This window comes from Poromitra crassiceps (genome assembly GCF_964638095.1).
Source record: "Poromitra crassiceps genome assembly, chromosome: 28".
Lineage (NCBI taxonomy): Eukaryota > Metazoa > Chordata > Actinopteri > Beryciformes > Melamphaidae > Poromitra > Poromitra crassiceps.
In genome coordinates, this window is record NC_139651.1 from 14107515 (window position 1) to 14125014 (window position 17500).

The 17500-nt window shown below is 46.3% G+C and overlaps 2 protein-coding genes across 2 annotated transcripts in view; one reads left to right on the forward strand and one right to left on the reverse strand.

Annotated features, from left to right (window-relative positions):
• LOC310799721 (E3 ubiquitin-protein ligase TRIM47-like) overlaps window positions 1-17500 on the reverse strand; it is a 495544-nt gene that overhangs the window by 114042 nt on the left and 364002 nt on the right. The gene's annotated exons all lie outside the window — the stretch shown is intronic.
• LOC310799569 (putative neural-cadherin 2) overlaps window positions 1-17500 on the forward strand; it is a gene marked incomplete at both ends in the record, with an annotated part of 132344 nt that overhangs the window by 50134 nt on the left and 64710 nt on the right. The window contains 2 exons of the mRNA XM_083662159.1: window positions 715-992; window positions 17334-17500. The exon at window positions 17334-17500 is cut by the window's right edge and continues 48 nt beyond it. Of these exons, the coding sequence (XP_083518285.1) occupies window positions 715-992; window positions 17334-17500 (445 nt within the window). The remainder of the gene's footprint in view (window positions 1-714; window positions 993-17333) is intronic.

The following is a 17500-nucleotide window of genomic DNA, read 5'->3' on the forward strand; positions in this document are numbered from 1 at the left end:
GATGTTAGTTCAGTCTGATAATAATCCATTTTTGACAAGCGTATTACGATCCCAGCAACCTGCCAAACGTTTGATTTGTGCGCAAGGTTTGCATTCCGCGTTACATTTGTATTATGTATAGGTTCTCTCCTTCTGCAAGTGCAGCATTTACTCCACTTCAGGTGACATCTAGTGCCAAACGTTGCTACTCCACTGTAGACAGTGAAGTGCACACACACAGAATTCCCTTCTTTACAGTAGACAGTGAAGTGCACACACACAGAATTCCCTTCTTTACTGTAGACAGTGAAGTGCACACACACAGAATTCCCTTCTTTACAGTAGACAGTGAAGTGCACACACACAGAATTCCCTTCTTTACTGTAGACAGTGAAGTGCACACACACAGAATTCCCTTCTTCACTGTAGACAGTGAAGTGAATTTGCAATGATGGCTTGGAAGAGGCAAAGTGAAGGAAAGGGGAGAAAAGAAAAAAAAATTCTCAACAAAAATAGTGCAAACTAAAAAAATAACTTGGTTTTCACCGTCGGTCTTGCACAGCATTATGTGCGAGGGTGAATTTGTGCAGTTTGTTTTTGGGCCAAACACCTAACCTCACGATCAATATCTGGGTCAGTCTGCACATACAAATATGCATCTCTCTCTCTCTCTCTCTCTCTCTTTATCTCTCTCTCTCTCTCTCTCTCTTTATCTCTCTCTCTCTCTCCTTCCAGCTCCAGTCCTTCCTGCAGGTCAACGTGTCCCAGGTGGGGGTGGACGAGTGCGCTGGCTCAGACTGCAGCGGGTCCAGTGGCTGCAGCAGTGTCCTGAGCGTGCGGGACGTCCCCACCGTAGTGGACTGTGGGACCATGAGCCTGGTGTCGCTGACGCTGGAGTCCACCGCAGTGTGCTCCTGCCCGGGACGAGAGCACGCCCATCAGCCCTGCGCCGCCTATCACGCCAACCCCTGCTTCAACGGCGGCGCGTGTGTGGACACTCAGAATGGCTACAGGTGAGTGTTTGTAGAGAATGGCTACAGGTGAGTGTTGGTAGTGAATGGCTACAGGTGAGTGTTGGTAGTGAATGGCTACAGGTGAGTGTTGGTAGAGAATGGCTGTAGGTGAGTGTTTGTAGAGAATGGCTACAGGTGAGTGTTTGTAGAGAATGGCTACAGGTGAGTGTTGGTAGAGAATGGCTACAGGTGAGTGTTTGTAGAGAATGGCTACAGGTGAGTGTTGGTAGAGAATGGCTACAGGTGAGTGTTGGTAGTGAATGGCTACAGGTGAGTGTTGGTAGAGAATGGCTACAGGTGAGTGTTGGTAGTGAATGGCTACAGGTGAGTGTTGGTAGTGAATGGCTACAGGTGAGTGTTGGTAGAGAATGGCTACAGGTGAGTGTTTGTAGAGAATGGCTACAGGTGAGTGTTGGTAGTGAATGGCTACAGGTGAGTGTTAGTAGAGAATGGCTACAGGTGAGTGTTTGTAGAGAATGGCTACAGGTGAGTGTTGGTAGTGAATGGCTACAGGTGAGTGTTAGTAGCGAATGGCTACAGGTGAGTGTTGGTAGTGAATGGCTACAGGTGAGTGTTTGTAGAGAATGGCTACAGGTGAGTGTTTGTAGAGAATGGCTACAGGTGAGTGTTAGTAGTGAATGGCTACAGGTGAGTGTTGGTAGCGAATGGCTACAGGTGAGTGTTGGTAGTGAATGGCTACAGGTGAGTGTTTGTAGAGAATGGCTGTAGGTGAGTGTTTGTAGAGAATGGCTACAGGTGAGTGTTTGTAGAGAATGGCTACAGGTGAGTGTTGGTAGAGAATGGCTACAGGTGAGTGCATTTAGGAGTAGAAGGGGGAAAAAAACTCTAAACCATCAGAAGACACTGGAAAACTAGGATTATTGGGCATCCAGGTAGTGTCGCGGTAGATTCCCTGCCTACCAACACGAGGGTCGCAGGTTCGCACCCCCGTGATCCATCAATAGAATGGATGTAATGGAGAGGTATAGTGTTGCAAATGACTGTTCTTAAATAGGGCTTTCACACCGGCAGGGCTCCGTGCCGGTTCCGGTTCCCGAACCCAAATTTTAACCGGCCGGTGCATTCAGACCGAAATAATTATTGGTTCAGAACCTGAAAAGTTCGTTCTCAGCGGAACCAGTTATCATCAGTGTCAGTGTTATATCAGTCTTATTCTAGGCTGTGAAGACCAGCAGGAAGGAGAAGAAGGCAGCGACAACATGGAGAAAAATAATTTGCAGTGGTCTGCTGAGGAAACCAAATGTTTAGTGGCGATTTGGGCATCTACCGAATTTCAAGAAAAGCTAGAAAGCAGTACAGTAATTAGGAAAGTGTCAATCGTAATGTTTTTGACGTAAAATAAGAAACACGAAGGAGTTAAGACAAACCCAGCCTGACATGACCCAAGTGAGCAAGCTCTCGTTTAGCTATCAAGCTTGTCAAAAGAATCAATAAGTGAATGTAGATGTATAAATACATGAATAGAGTGATGCAATACTCTGAAACTGTTTACATTGACACACTGGCGTGTTGCTGCACACATTATTGAAATGATGCCCCTGGTTTGCTTCGACTGAAAGATCATGTTGACAAACTGTTATACATGCAACACACACATAGTGCATGCACATACACACACACATACGCACACATACATTGTCAAGTAAGTGTTTTCCCCAGTTAAGAGTCTGTATGAATCTAGTCTCGCTGGCCAGCCTCCCCTCCCTCCCTACCGTGAGAGGAGTCTGGCGCCACAGGTCTCCATAACTGGGATAAACCCTCCCCTGCTCTACTCTGCTCTCCCATTGGAGCGACTGTTTCGGTGGCAGCCGGATGTCCGCCCCCGGCTTTTTACAAGCTCTGTCATTGGCTCCGACCATGTCAATCAGAGCGGCTTCTGCTCCCTCCTCCCTGTGTGTCGCTGTAAATAGTGCCCTGCCGCCTCAGTGAAAACAACAACGCTAACTAGCTAGCAAGCTAACGGCAGAAAGCTACACGCTAGCTCGTTGCTACACGCTGAAAACGGCAAGTTGGATTGTTTGAAACTATTTTCCAAGGGCACTGCCGCTAAGCGCCGCCCATCGCAATCCCACTATGGAGACCTGTGGTGCCAGACTCCTCTCACGGTAGGGAGACGAGGCTGGCCACCTTCATCTGAGTCTATTGATTTATTATTTGTTCAGTAACCATTTATTGCAACAAATGGAAATACAGTTATGTTTGTCGCTGATTGCTCCACTCTTTAGACGCTCCCTGGATTAGCCAAGCAGCATGCTAAGCTAACCAGGGATTGAGCGCAATGCAGAAGAGTCCCCCATGGGTATACAAGGGTGAGCGCAAAACCAGACATGGAGTACGAGTTGAAAACCTTTGAGCCATGCAGACTCTGAAGTAGAAAGGTGGAGGCTGCAGGTGGTGGAGGCACAGCAGCAGCAGCAGCAGTAGTGATGTGTGTGCCTGCACTGGTGGAGCAGGGTTCATTGTAGAAGGGAGCCATATTTATATGGACTGCCTTGATGTGAGAATGGGCTGTGATTGGTGTGTGTGTGTGTGTGTGTGTGTGTGTGTGTGTGTGTGTGTGTGTGTGTGTGTGTGCGTGTGTGCGTGCGCGCGCGCGCGCGCGCGCGTTTGTGTGTGTGTGTGCATGTGCGTGTGTGTGTGTGTGAGTGTTTGCCCAGATCAGAGATGGAGTTGAAGCAGTGTAAGGACATCATTTACCATTACAGCCTATTCCTTATCATCTCTAATTGGTCGGCTTCTCTCTCTCTCTCCTTCTCTCTCTCTCTCTCTCTCTACCTCTCTCTCTGTGTCTCTCTCTCTCTCTCTCTCTCTCCCTCTCTCTCTCTCTCTCTCTCTGTCTCTCTCTCTCTCTCCTCTCTCTCTCTCTCTCTCTCAGCTCTTTGATGTTGTAGCTCAGCCGCAGCGGTTAAATTGGAGAGAATTGCTTTAACCTTTGTCTTTCTTCTGACGCCTGTGTGGGACCGTGGCTACTTTAGCTGCCCTGTTAGCCTGGCAATGGAAGCCTCATTATAACGCTATGAAAGCCAATGAACCCCTCTGGGTCTCCTCTCTGTGTCAGAGCTGCTTTCGTCTGTTGGCTCTTCCTGCTCAACTGCTCTCTCCCCTCCGCTACATGTTGCAACCAGTGATTTATGGCAAGTTTAATCTTTGACCTTCAGTCATAAGCCAGTAAACCAATAGAGAGTCAAAGTGACTTCCTGCTTCAGCACTGTACCAGATATTTTCATCCGCCATTTATTTTCCCATAGACATTTCGTAAAATGCTTATAAAAATTGTTTTGCCTGTTCAAACCAAACGGTTCAGCTATATTTAGAATCGGGAGAGACCATAGAACATTTCATTCAGACCAAAACTTAAAAAAACAACATAAAAAAATATTTCTTTAAACCCATTTTGTTTTATGTTTTGGTCCAAGTAAAATGTTCTGCGATCTCTTCTGTTTCTGAATATAGCTGTACCGTTTGGTTTGAACAAGTAAAACTCTTTTTATAAGCATTTTAGGAAATGTCTATGGGAAAATAAATGGCGGATGAAAATCTCTGGTACAGTGCTAAAGCAGGAAGTGACGTTCCACTTTGGCTTTCTATACAAACAACAATCTGGTTATGTTTGTTTGTTTGTTTGTTTGTTTATTTATTTATGCATTAATTCATTCATCCATTCATTTATTCATTCATTTATATTTGTCTCTAGTTTCAGGATTGAATTTTGTTTGGCATCATTAAGACCCAATGCTTGTTGGTAATCAGTCAAATCAATGTGATCAGAGTAATGGAGAATTTAAAAGAAGAGGAATATTTGACTCAGACGTGAGTGTAAGTCTGTGTAGCTCAGTCAAATCAATGGAGTGGGTTGATAGTCGATAGCTAATTCAGTGTCAGCAGTTTAACAACAGCGGTATGCCTTGTGATTATCACCCACATCGTCCCCTGTGTGCTCCACAGACGTAAACATCTCCCAATCTTTGAAGAAAACACAAGGAATCAAAACCCCAAACAAGAAAGATAATAAAAGAGAGAGAAAAGACAGCTGAGTATATTATTGACGATGGCGTAGTGTGGGTTTATTCCTCAGTGACTTGATCTTGGCTGGTCTTTCCTGCTCCATACAACACTTCTCTATGAGCCGGTGGGTGTTTGAGCACGTGCTCACAGCTCACACTCCCACTGGAGAAACATTTCTTGGCTGATAAAAACATGACCCAATAACCTCGTGTACTTGAGTTTCAAAATTGATATTGGAATCAAAGTTGATTCTTAAGTTTCTGGTCGAGCGTTTTGATAGTGGTTTCCACCGTGCCAAGATCCTCATCAATCTAAACTGGGCGGGGAGGATGTGCAAATAAAAGCATAGTAACAAACGGTAATACAGAATCAATTAAAGTAACAGTTTTTCAGTCAGAGATTCGGCTTGCTTGGATATATTTCAAATGATTTAAGGTCTCGTTAGAGGAAGATAATGCCACTAGCACAATGGACATGAAATACATTTTCTGGTTTAAGTGTTCATCAGAGTGATGCCCTCTGGGTAGAAAGTGTTTTTGTGTCTGGTGGTTTTTGGCGTACAGTGCTCTGTAGCGCCTGCCGGAGGCGAGGAGTTCAAACAGATCATGTTCAGGGTGAGAGGGGTCAGGGATGATCTTTCCTGCCCTTTTCTCCACTCTGGAGGAGTACAAGTCTTGGATGGAGGAGAGCACTCAGGGCAGGTTGGCACAGATACGGATACAGACTGTCCGTTGCAGTCTGTGCCTGACTGTCCTGGTTGGTGGCAGACAGAGATGAAGTTGCAGAGGACAGACTGGATGATGGCAGTGTAGAAGTGTACCAGCAGCTCCTGGGGCAGTTTGCACTTCCTGAGCTGGCACAGGAAGTACAACCTCCGCTGAGCCTTCTTGCTGACGGTGCCTATGTTGGCCTCTCACTTTAGGTCCTGGGAGATTATGGATCTCAGGTAATAGAGACACTGCAGAGCGCGTCATCATTCAGAAACCACGCCCAAAACGGGGGAAAACAAACCCCCCCACCCCCCAATCCTGGCCAGGGGCGTATCTACGGGTGGGCCTGGGTAGGCACAGGCCCACCCACTTCTTGCCCTGGCCCACCCAAAAAAAAAAAAAAAAAAAAAAAAAAAAAAAAAAATATTAATTGGTTGTTTTCTAGAGGCAAACTTGCTGCTGCATTGCTAGCCAATGGTTTTGTTACTTTTGTAAAAACGCAGGGCACATCATCTCCAGAGTCTAATGCATGACAACTTCATGACATCTAGGAATTTTGTTCTCTCTGTGGATAAATAAACCAGAGGCGTCTTGTTCAAACTTGAAGCAGCCTCAGTGTTGTTATTTTTTAAACTCACAGCAGTATATGGATCAGTGGTTCTAATTTCTGTATAAAGTAACAGTATACACACAAGTATAAGCATTCATGTATGCAACATTTGGCACCTATATGTAACCTTTTAAGGTTGAGATAATTGTATTATCATTATATGGTCCAAATATTTCAGTAAAGCACTTGAAACACTTGAAATATTCTTGCTTGGGTGGTATCATTCTACTTGAAATGATGGTCAAATGCATTATTTTTAGTAAAATAACACGTCAAATTTTTCGGGCGGGCATCTGCACCCCTTCCTATCCAGGCCCACCCAATTTGATGCAGGCCCACCTATAATTCAATTTCTGCATACGCCCCTGATCCTGGCGTTCTCCTATGTCACATGTTGCACACAAAGATCATATATACGGAAGATGAACACTCCAACTTACTTCCTTGACAGCTAGATCCACATTTTTCTCCTCGCCAATTCTCAATGGCTTCCTTGTTTTGCTCCGGAGTACAAAAAAAACGTTAATTGGCGATTTTTTTTTACATTTGTTGTCTGTGCAGCACCACCACACAACAGCTTTTAGCTACGTTTAATTGAAGGAAAATGACGCTGGTGTATGGGAGTGAATGGAGAGTTTTCCCCCGTGATGGGCGTGGCCTATTTCATGCAGTGTCTCTATTCAGGTAAAACCAACAAAACAGCTCAAGTGGACGTCTCCCTGCACTTATGGTGAATGAGGAGTGCGCTTGTACTTTTATGCCATTTTAAGAGATGGAGAGGAGGGAACAGAAAGAGGGAATAAGGGAAATTAAAAGAGTAGCATAACACCAAAGCATATACTTTTGAGACTGTGAAGAAATGAAGGCAAAGCGCCGCGGGTGCTGTGTGCATTTGCGTGCGTGTGTGTCTGTGTGTGTCTGTGTGTGTGTGTGTGTGTGTGTGTGTGTGTGTGTGTGTGTGTGAGTGTGAGTGTGAGTGTGAGTGTGAGTGTGTGTGTGTGTGTGTGTGTGTGTGTGTGTGTGTGTGTGTGTGTGTGTGTGTGTGTGTGTGTGTGTGTGTGTGTGTGAGTGAGTGTGTAGTCTTGGGGCAAACTCTCCTGTCTCAAATGATGCTGGCTGGTGATTAAAAATGTGCAGGAAATGAACACATCAAAACAAACCATCTGCCCGGTGCTATTAAAGGACGCTTCTTCTTCTCTTTTTTTTTATATGAAGGCAGCCATTGTTGTAATATCCCTATAAAACTGCCTCGCTGTTAATTTTACTCCCAGGTCTTATTACATTGATTTTTCCTCATTTACAGTAATGCATGTTGCTTCTCACTGGTGTGTTGCTGCTGGAAACGAAGATTAATTACCGTAAGATGAAGTTGTATTTTTTATCATTCTAGAGGGAAATATTTTGGATCCCCAGACTGTGTTAAAGTATATTACAGCTGTTTTTATAACCTGAACATATATCTTCATCTAGTGGAGATTTTCAGGTATACAGTTAATTAAAAGTAAGGAAGTGATGGCAAACAGCACAGGCTTCCATCCACTAATTTGGAGGTTAAAAAAACTAACTAACTAACTAACTAACTAACTAACTAACACGAAAGCCCCAAAATATTGGAATGAGAGGTGACGTCCCTCCTTCACATCATCTCCAGCTGTAGAGTGTGAGGTTAATAAGGGTGCGTTCACACCAAGCATGTTCACAGTGGTTTATTTCAACTGTGTCCTTCAGTTTGGTCTGTTTAGCCAGATGATTGAGATGCCATTCAAACTACGCTGGCACCAAATAACGCCAATTAGACAGCTGCAAATGCATCTCAGTCCTCTTCCAGGAGAACTGTGAGGTGCTTCGTTCAGAGTGAGAACATCAGCTAACTATAGGATACAAAACACAAGGGTTATTATGGGTATACAGTAAGGAAACAGATATTGACATCTGTCAGACAGCATTGCTCGTTAACGCCTTCCGGTCGTTTCTTCACATTTGGCTCAAACATCCACTCGGACACAAGGATGAACTGATTTTGGTGGTCAAAGGTCAAAGTTCAAGGTCACTGGGACCTCACGTCCGTCGTCCATTCCATGCTCGATAATGTGATATCTCATTAACGGCTTGAGGCAATTTCTTCAAACTAGGCTTGTTGGCAGAGGCATACTGCACAACCACAAGGCAGTCGTTTCTAGTGTGTGTTGAGTGTGTGTTAGGAACCGACGAGCCTACTACTTTACATGTCGTCAGTATTGTTCGATTTAATTACATGTTTATAAGTCAGCCTTGCTTTATTTCTCTTACTTTACTCTTCTGCTTGAAATCCGTGATCTGCTCGTTTTTGGGGGAAAAAAGTGACAGAAACGAAGCAAAGCGCTCAGTTTGTTGCCAGGCAACCAAAGCCGTGCTGACTTGTCCTCTTGTGAGAAGTGAGTGTGGATCTGATCCATTCAGGTTGAACTACTTTCCACTCTTTTGCGTGACCAAGAATTCATCGCCTGACATAGGAAATAATGGCTTTTGAGTGGAGACTGCTTCACAGCGTGAACGCAGCAGATGTTATTCATCTTTTTTTGTATTCTCATGGAGGGTGTGGACAGGATTTTATTATTATTTTTAAATGGAGGAGGAAAAAAAAGTGTTTTAAAAATACCCGTGTATGTATGGACTAGGCCTCAGAGATGGAGTTTATCTTTTTTGGCTTCTTTAACGTTCAGCACCATTCCACTAATGGGTTTAAGATAGGAAATTGACGAGGCAGACGATAATATGGACAAGCTTTTGAAGATCATCCGACGTCTGTGTGAGATTTGCTCACCTAAACCTCTGGAGATCACTGTGAAGTGACTCGTATACAAATGTTGACGTTGTTTGCAACAGTTGGCCTCTTTTTATTGATTTATTGTACCTTTAGTTTATAGTGGGCGGATTGTTGATCTTCCTTCCATTCGTATTTTGACTTCACAGAAAGAGCGCAGACATTTTCCACTTATACCTATTTAAGTGTATGAAGATTCAGTTCATAAGGCTGTAGTAGTGTGTGATGCTTGGCAGGTCTGGCAGCGTTTAACAGCCTGCCTTTCTACTGTTAAGAACTGACACTTTCCAACATTCTTCAAACTGAAAACACAGATAATAATAATACATGGGACTTATAGAGCGCTTTCAAGGACTCAGAGATGCGTGAACTCAAAGACGCTTGATGACAGATCTCCTAGCTTTATAAATAGAAACAGCGCTTTTACAACATCCCGACTAGATGGGAAAAAACGTGATGGGAAAAAAACCCAGATCATGTTCGCTGTCACGTCTTGCCAGTCCTGCTTTCAAAAGCCGACGGGAAAGAAAGTCTCTTCAGTTGCATAAATCCCTACGTAATCAAGGCCAACAGTTGGGCGACAGTGTTCCAGCAGGGACACCATACTGCAGATGAGCGCTTTCAACTACAAATTATGATAAGAAGAAGAAGTCCTTTGGTGTTTCTGGCATGAGAGCAGACATGGTGGCCCTGTTTAAACTGTATAATTCACACTGATTCTCTGTGTCTTCAGGCGGAGATCTTTAAAGGTGGGTGTGTGAAGGACGCTCTGCAACCAATTAAATGAAACAAGGAAGCGTTTTCCCCCCCTCGCTGTCTCAACTGTAACTCTGTGTAGGATTCAGATCTACTCGCACGCTCAACGTGTGTGTGAGCATCCCAACATCACGTCTCATCACAGACCTCTCCCCGTACAGTGGCACAAAGCATCAGTTAAGTTAAGAGTATGTCTCGCTGTTAAAGGGACAGCTCACCCTAAAATCCAAAATACATATATTCCCTCTCACCTGCTGTGATATTTATCTATCTATCATTTTGTGTTAGTTGCCTGAGTTTTGGAGATATCGGCCGCAGAGTTTCGGCCTTCTCTCCAATACAATTGAACTGGATGGCACTCGGCTTGTGGTGCTCGAAGCGCCAAAAAAAAAACATTTGAAAAACTCAACAGCAATGTCTCTTTCCACAAAGTCATGACTCAAGATAATCCACAGACCTCGTTATGAGCAGTTTCAAGGAGGAACTATTTTATTTTGACCGAACTACACCCGCTAGCTGCTAGCTAGTTCCTACAAAAGAAAATTGTTCCTACATGACATCACAACAAGGTCTGTGGATTCTCTTGAGTAACCGGGTCACGATTTCTGGAAAGAGACATTGCTGTTGAGTTTTTCAAATGTATTTTTTTGGTGCTTTGAGCACCACAAGCCGAGTGCCATCCAGTTCCATTGTGTTGGAGAGAAGGCAGAAACTCTGCGGCCGATATCTCTCGTACTCAGGTAACTAACACAAAACGATATAGATGGATAAATAGCACTACAGGTGAGAGGAAAAATATGTATTTTGGATTTTAGGGTGAGCTGTCCCTTTAAGTTAAGAGTATGTAGCTGTCTCGCTGTCTTGTAGAAGTTCCATTTGCTCTTCTTCTTATTTTAATTAAAAGCAGAGAGGGAAAAGGGCAGGATTTGAGTCTGGCTGGCTGGACACAGCAGATCAGAGCAGAATGACTGGCTGGAAGCAAGCGAAACATAATCCCTGGATTTCACACACACACACACACACACACACACACACACACACACACACACACACACACTCACACACTCACCCAGACCAAAGATGGAGGTTCACAAAAACATCTTTCAAATGGTTAGAAGGCAACATATATTTGGCCGCTAGAGGCGGGTTGGTCAGGCGTCCATGTTGGCTGTGTCTGCGGGTGGGAAGGTGGATTGAGGGTATGTGTCCTGGTCGCTGCACTAGCACCTCTTCTGGTCGGTCGGGGCGCCTGTTTCGGGGCGGAAGGGAACTGGTGGGAATAGCGTGATCCCGCCACATGCTACGTTCCGGCCGGTGAAGCTACCCGCTGTCAGGTGAAAAGAAGCGGCTGGCAACTGCGCATGTTTCGGAGGAACCATGGTGCTAGTCTACGGCTCGCCGCAGATCGGCAGAGGGGGTGGAGCAGCGACTGTTGTTTCCACAAGGGGGCGCCATACCGCAGTATGAGGCAACCTCCGCTCGAGCAGAGATTTCAGCTCACCACTTTCTCTATGGAAGCCGTCAGACAGACAGGTTGTTTTGTTCCTGCTGTATTCTCAATGCCATGTGCGGACGTGGGCCAAACACAGGCTGGATGGGACTGTGGGAGATGTGTCTTGGTGAAATGTCAGACGGATAACAGAGAGAGAGAAAGAGGATGAGATGTGGAATCTGTCGATGTTAAATGTCAGAGGAGGAGATAACAGGGAGAGGAAGAGAGACAGAGGATGAGACGGGAGGCAACACAGCTACACCTGTCAAACCACACACACACACACACACACACACACACACACACACACACACACACACACACACACACACACACACACACATGTATGACTGTCACATGTTTGATGCTGCGACAGTACCTGAACCCTGTAACATCTACTGTTACAGAGAAGAGAGAGAGAGAGAGAGGACGACGAGGAGGAGGAGAGGAGCTGAGAGAAAAAGAAGGAGATGACATGAGGAAGAGAAGACAAGTACGGGACAGGAGGAGGAGAGAGGAGTGGGAGGAGGACAGGAGAAGAGGAGTGGGAGGGGGACAGGAGGAGAGGAGTGGGAGGAGGACAGGAGAAGAGGAGTGGGAGGGGGACAGGAGAAGAGGAGTGGGAGGGGGACAGGAGAAGAGGAGTGGGAGGGGGACAGGAGGAGAGGAGTGGGAGGGGGACAGGAGGAGAGGCGATGGGGAGAAAAGAAAAAAGGGAGCAAATGAGGAGAGAATAATAGCTGCGACCACGTACGGCCACACACAGACACACACACACACACACAGGCACGCGCGGGCACGCACACACACAAACACACTCGGGCACGCACACACACACACACATACACACACATACACACACATACACACACACACACACACACACACACACACTCGGGCACACACACATACACACACACTCGGGCACGCACACACACACACACGGGCACGCACACACACACACACACTCGGGCGTGCACACACACACGTCCCACTGCAAGTTTCCAAAATGCAGCATGGCAGGGTCTTTTTTGTTAATGCAGTAATTGGATGTTGTATTTGATGAATGGCTGTATTTCTGTATTTCATGGTGTTAAAATGTCAATAAAAACATTGTGGAGAAATGAAAAGAAGGGACATGTAGATAATGGAGGCACTGGGATTAATAATGGGATTTGGGGATTTGGGATTACAGCAAACAGCTCCCAGCAGACAGCGAGCGAGCGAAACAAAGCCGTCTTAAGAGGATTGTAGGGCTTGGCCGTCGAAACTAAAACTATGTCTCTCGCCCGGAGAGCTCACATGATGCTGCCAACACAGAGACATGTCTCTGATTGTCTCTCACTCAGAGAGCTCGCATGATGCTGTCAACACAGAGACATGTCTCTGATTGTCTCTCGCCCAGAGAGCTCGCATGATGCTGCCAACACAGAGACATGTCTCTGATTGTCTCTCACCCAGAGAGCTCGCGTGATGCTGTCAACACAGAGACATGTCTCTGATTGTCTCTCGCCCAGAGAGCTCGCATGATGCTGCCAACACAGAGACATGTCTGTGATTGTCTCTCACCTGGAGAGCTCACATGATGCTGCCAACACAGAGACATGTCTGTGATTGTCTTTCACCCAGAGAGCTCACATGATGCTGCCAACACAGAGACATGTCTCTGATTGTCTCTCACCCGGAGAGCTCACATGATGCTGCCAACACAGAGACATGTCTGTGATTGTCTCTCACCCAGAGAGCTCACATGATGCTGCCAACACAGAGACATGTCTCTGATTGTCTCTCACCCGGAGAGCTCACATGATGCTGCAAACACAGAGACATGTCTCTGATTGTCTCTCACCCAGAGAGCTCGCATGATGCTGCCAACACAGAGACATGTCTCTGATTGTCTCTCACCCAGAGAGCTCGCATGATGCTGCCAACACAGAGACATGTCTCTGATTGTCTCTCGCCCAGAGAGCTCACATGATGCTGCCAACACAGAGACATGTCTCTGATTGTCTCTCACCCAGAGAGCTCGCATGATGCTGCCAACACAGAGACATGTCTGTGATTGTCTCTCGCCCAGAGAGCTCACATGATGCTGCCAACACAGAGACATGTCTCTGATTGTCTCTCGCCCGGAAAGCTTGCGTGATGCTGTGTCACACACACACAGACACCTTTGTGGCTTGTGTGTCACATTGCAATGCATTACATTATATTACATATACAGCACAGCAGTGGTTCCCAGACTTTTTCTGTCAGCTCCTCTTTTTATGATGAACATTTTCAGCCCTGATGAGAGCCAGGAAGAGCAGGAAGGAACATTTGGATGAGAAATGAGCTGTCTATCACACCAATGAGGTGTGTGTGTGTGTGTGTGTGTGTGTGTGTGTGTGTGTGTGTGTGTGTGTGTGTGTGTGTGTGTGTGTGTGTGTGTGTGTGTGCACACGCGTGCGTGCGTGTGTGTGTACTTGTGCACATCATTTTGTTGGGGTGTGTGTTCCTGTGGATGATGTAGCAGGATCCACGAGGGTGAGAGAATAATTGTGTGAATGAGATAAACCAGAGGGAAACATCACGTATGAGGAGCAGTGCAAATGACCCTGCATGGAGAAACACTCAGGCTCATCTCGCCTTGACTCGACTCGCCTTTTTTTGGTTTTCCACCTCCGTCGAGGTTCCCAAGCGGGCTGAGGCAATACCAAAAGGTCACGTGACAAAACTGCAGACTACCGATTGGCCAGAGAGCATCGTCATACAGTATGCTAACGGTAGCTACCAGTTTAGCTTACCCTCTCGCAAGTAGGATTTCCCAAATTCTCCTGTTTGGAAACCAACAGGTACTACCAAAAGCTAGTAAAGTCGAGGTGATACTATTTGGTACTGTGACACTATGTGCTACTGTGCGATTTTAAAAGAGACGTGTGTGTATGTTGTATGTGAATCTCTTACGACTGCCTATTGCCAGCAGTCATAAGCACCTCGCTTGTTCCACCTATTCAATAGCTGTAACGAGCGATATAATCCTTTATTCTGCTGGAAGAATACAAGGATGTGTTGAATATTATTATATTAATATTATTATGATGAGCACAAACAAGTGTTACAGGACAGAAAGATGCAGCCGGCTAACAGATGCTGAGGGATGGATTGAAGCAATGAGAGGAAATGGGAGGTGTGGATATTAGGCAACAGACAGAGGGAATGCTAACTGTGCATCCTGTTGTCAGAGCAGAGAGCAGGCTATGTTTGCCTCCTTCAGGGCACTTTCAACACTGCTGTGTTTGGAGCGGTTGGAATCAAACGTTGGAGTGTTTACCCTCAGAACTCCCCCTGTGGTAAGAACACCCGAGGATGTGGAAGAGGATTACTGGGAAGGGATTCTCAGATGCTGAGAATAAAGCCAGAATTAATCTGAATCCTGAGATAAAAGTCAAGCTCAGAATTCTGATGGCACAGAGAGAGGAGGTGAGAAGATGAGAGGTGAGAAGATGAGAGGTGAGAAGGTGTGGAGAGGAAGAGATACTTTATTTTCCCAACATAGAGGATGGAGGCACTGATGGAGAGAAGGGAGTGAGGTGGCAAATTTCCCTGTGGTATCACCACTAATGAGAACATCTGCATCAGAGAGAGAGCGAGAGAAAGAGGGGAGAGAGAGAGACACAGAGGGAGAGAGAGAGAGAGAGAGAGAGAGAGAGACAGAGGGAGAGAGAGCGAGTTAAACAAATATCCTGAATTTGAAAAACACGTTCCATAACTCCTCTCTCCGTTGGAACAAAATGAACCTAGTGATCGTACTGTACGTGGAGGAGAAGAGAAGAGTCTGTGGGCAGCGACTCCGTCTGTTACAGTCTGACAGTTCTATTATTACTACAATGAACATTTCCCTGTAAACAATATGTGACTGTAACATTATTCTGTTTGCTACAATGTATATTGTGATGTCTTTGTTTGTATACAGTACATGTACAGTATGTTACGATTTGGGTGTGTATATGTTTGTTCTGGCAACACATATCTCTGTACAGTATCCAATGCCAATAAAGCCACTTTGAATTGAATCGAGAGATGCTGAGCCAGAGAGAGGGAGAGAGAGAGACAGAGAGAGAGCGAGAGAGAGCGACAGAGGGATACTGAGAGAGAGGGAGACAGAGAAAGAGAGAGGGAGAGAGAGACAGAGGGATACAGGGAGAGAGAGGGAGACAGAGCAAGAGAGATGGCTGACGGGGAAGGCTGTCTTAGAGGAGAAAGAAACAGAGGAGCAGGAAATAATATAAGAAGTATTTCAGAAAGACGGAGATTGGGGTCAGAGCAGCAGATGAGTCTAAATTATATTTGTCAATTGTTATCGTTATCAATAAAGTTATTGTGATTTCCTCTTCTCTCTCTCCCCCACCCCTAAAGGGTTACCCTGATGTCCTCTTCTCTCTCTCCTCCACCCCTAAAGGGTTACCCTTATGTCCTCTTCTCTCTCTCCTCCACCCCTAAAGGGTTACCCTGATTTCCTCTTCTCTCTTTCCCCCACCCCTAAAGGGTTACCCTGATTTCCTCTTCTCTCTCTCCTCCACCCCTAAAGGGTTACCCTGATTTCCTCCTCTCTCTCTCCCCCACCCCTAAAGGGTTACCCTGATTTCCTCTTCTCTCTCTCCTCCACCCCTAAAGGGTTACCCTGACTTTCTCTTCTCTCTCTCCTCCACCCCTAAAGGGTTACCCTGATTTCCTCTTCTCTCCTCCACCCCTAAAGGGTTACCCTGATTTCCTCTTCTCTCTCTTCTCCACCCCTAAAGGGTTACCCTGATTTCCTCTTCTCTCTCTCCTCCACCCCTAAAGGGTTACCCTGATTTCCTCTTCTCTCTCTCCTCCACCCCTAAAAGGTTACCCTGATTTCCTCTTCTCTCTCTCCCCCACTCCTAAAGGGTTACCCTGATTTCCTCTTCTCTCTCTCCTCCACCCCTAAAGGGTTACCCTGATTTCCTCTTCTCTCTCTCCTCCACCCCTAAAAGGTTACCCTGATTTCCTCTTCTCTCTCTCCCCCACTCCTAAAGGGTTACCCTGATTTCCTCTTCTCTCTCTCCCCCACCCCTAAAAGGTTACCCTGATTTCCTCTTCTCTCTCTCCCCCACTCCTAAAGGGTTACCCTGATTTCCTCCTCTCTCTCCCCCACTCCTAAAGGGTTACCCTGATTTCCTCTTCTCTCTCGCCCCCACTCCTAAAGGGTTACCCTGATTTCCTCCTCTCTCTCTCCTCCACCCCTAAAGGGTTACTCTGATTTCCTCTTCTCTCTCTCCTCCACCCCTAAAGGGTTACCCTGATTTCCTCTTCTCTCTCTCCCCCACCCCTAAAGGGTTACCCTGATTTCCTCCTCTCTCTCTCCTCCACCCCTAAAGGGTTACCCTGATTTCCTCTTCTCTCTCTCCTCCACCCCTAAAGGGTTACCCTGATTTCCTCTTCTCTCTCTCCCCCCCCCCTAAAGGGTTACCCTGATTTCCTCTTCTCTCTCTCCCCCACCCCTAAAGGGTTACCCTGATTTCCTCTTCTCTCTCTCCCCCACCCCTAAAGGGTTACCCTGATTTCCTCTTCTCTCTCTCCCCCACCCCTAAAGGGTTACCCTGATTTCCTCTTCTCTCTCTCCCCCACCCCTAAAGGGTTACCCTGATTTCCTCTTCTCTCTCTCCCCCACCCCTAAAGGGTTACCCTGATTTCCTCTTCTCTCTCTCCTCCACCCCTAAAGGGTTAGCCTGATTTCCTCTTCTCTCTCTCCTCCACCCCTAAAGGGTTACCCTGATTTCCTCTTCTCTCTCTCCCCCACCCCTAAAGGGTTACCCTGATTTCCTCTTCTCTCTCTCTCCCCCACCCCTAAAAGGTTACCCTGATTTCCTCTCTTCTCTCTCTCCCCCACCCCTAAAAGGTTACCCTGACTTTCTCTTCTCTCTCTCTCCTCCACCCCGAGGTGCCAATGCCCGGCTCAGTTCGAGGGGCCCGAGTGCCAGCAGAACAAGCACAGTTTCCATGGCAACGGCTATGCCTGGTTTCCTCCCATGATGCTTTGCTTCGAGAGCCACGTGTCGCTGGAGTTCATCACCGACGTGGCCGATGGACTGCTGCTGTACAGCGGCC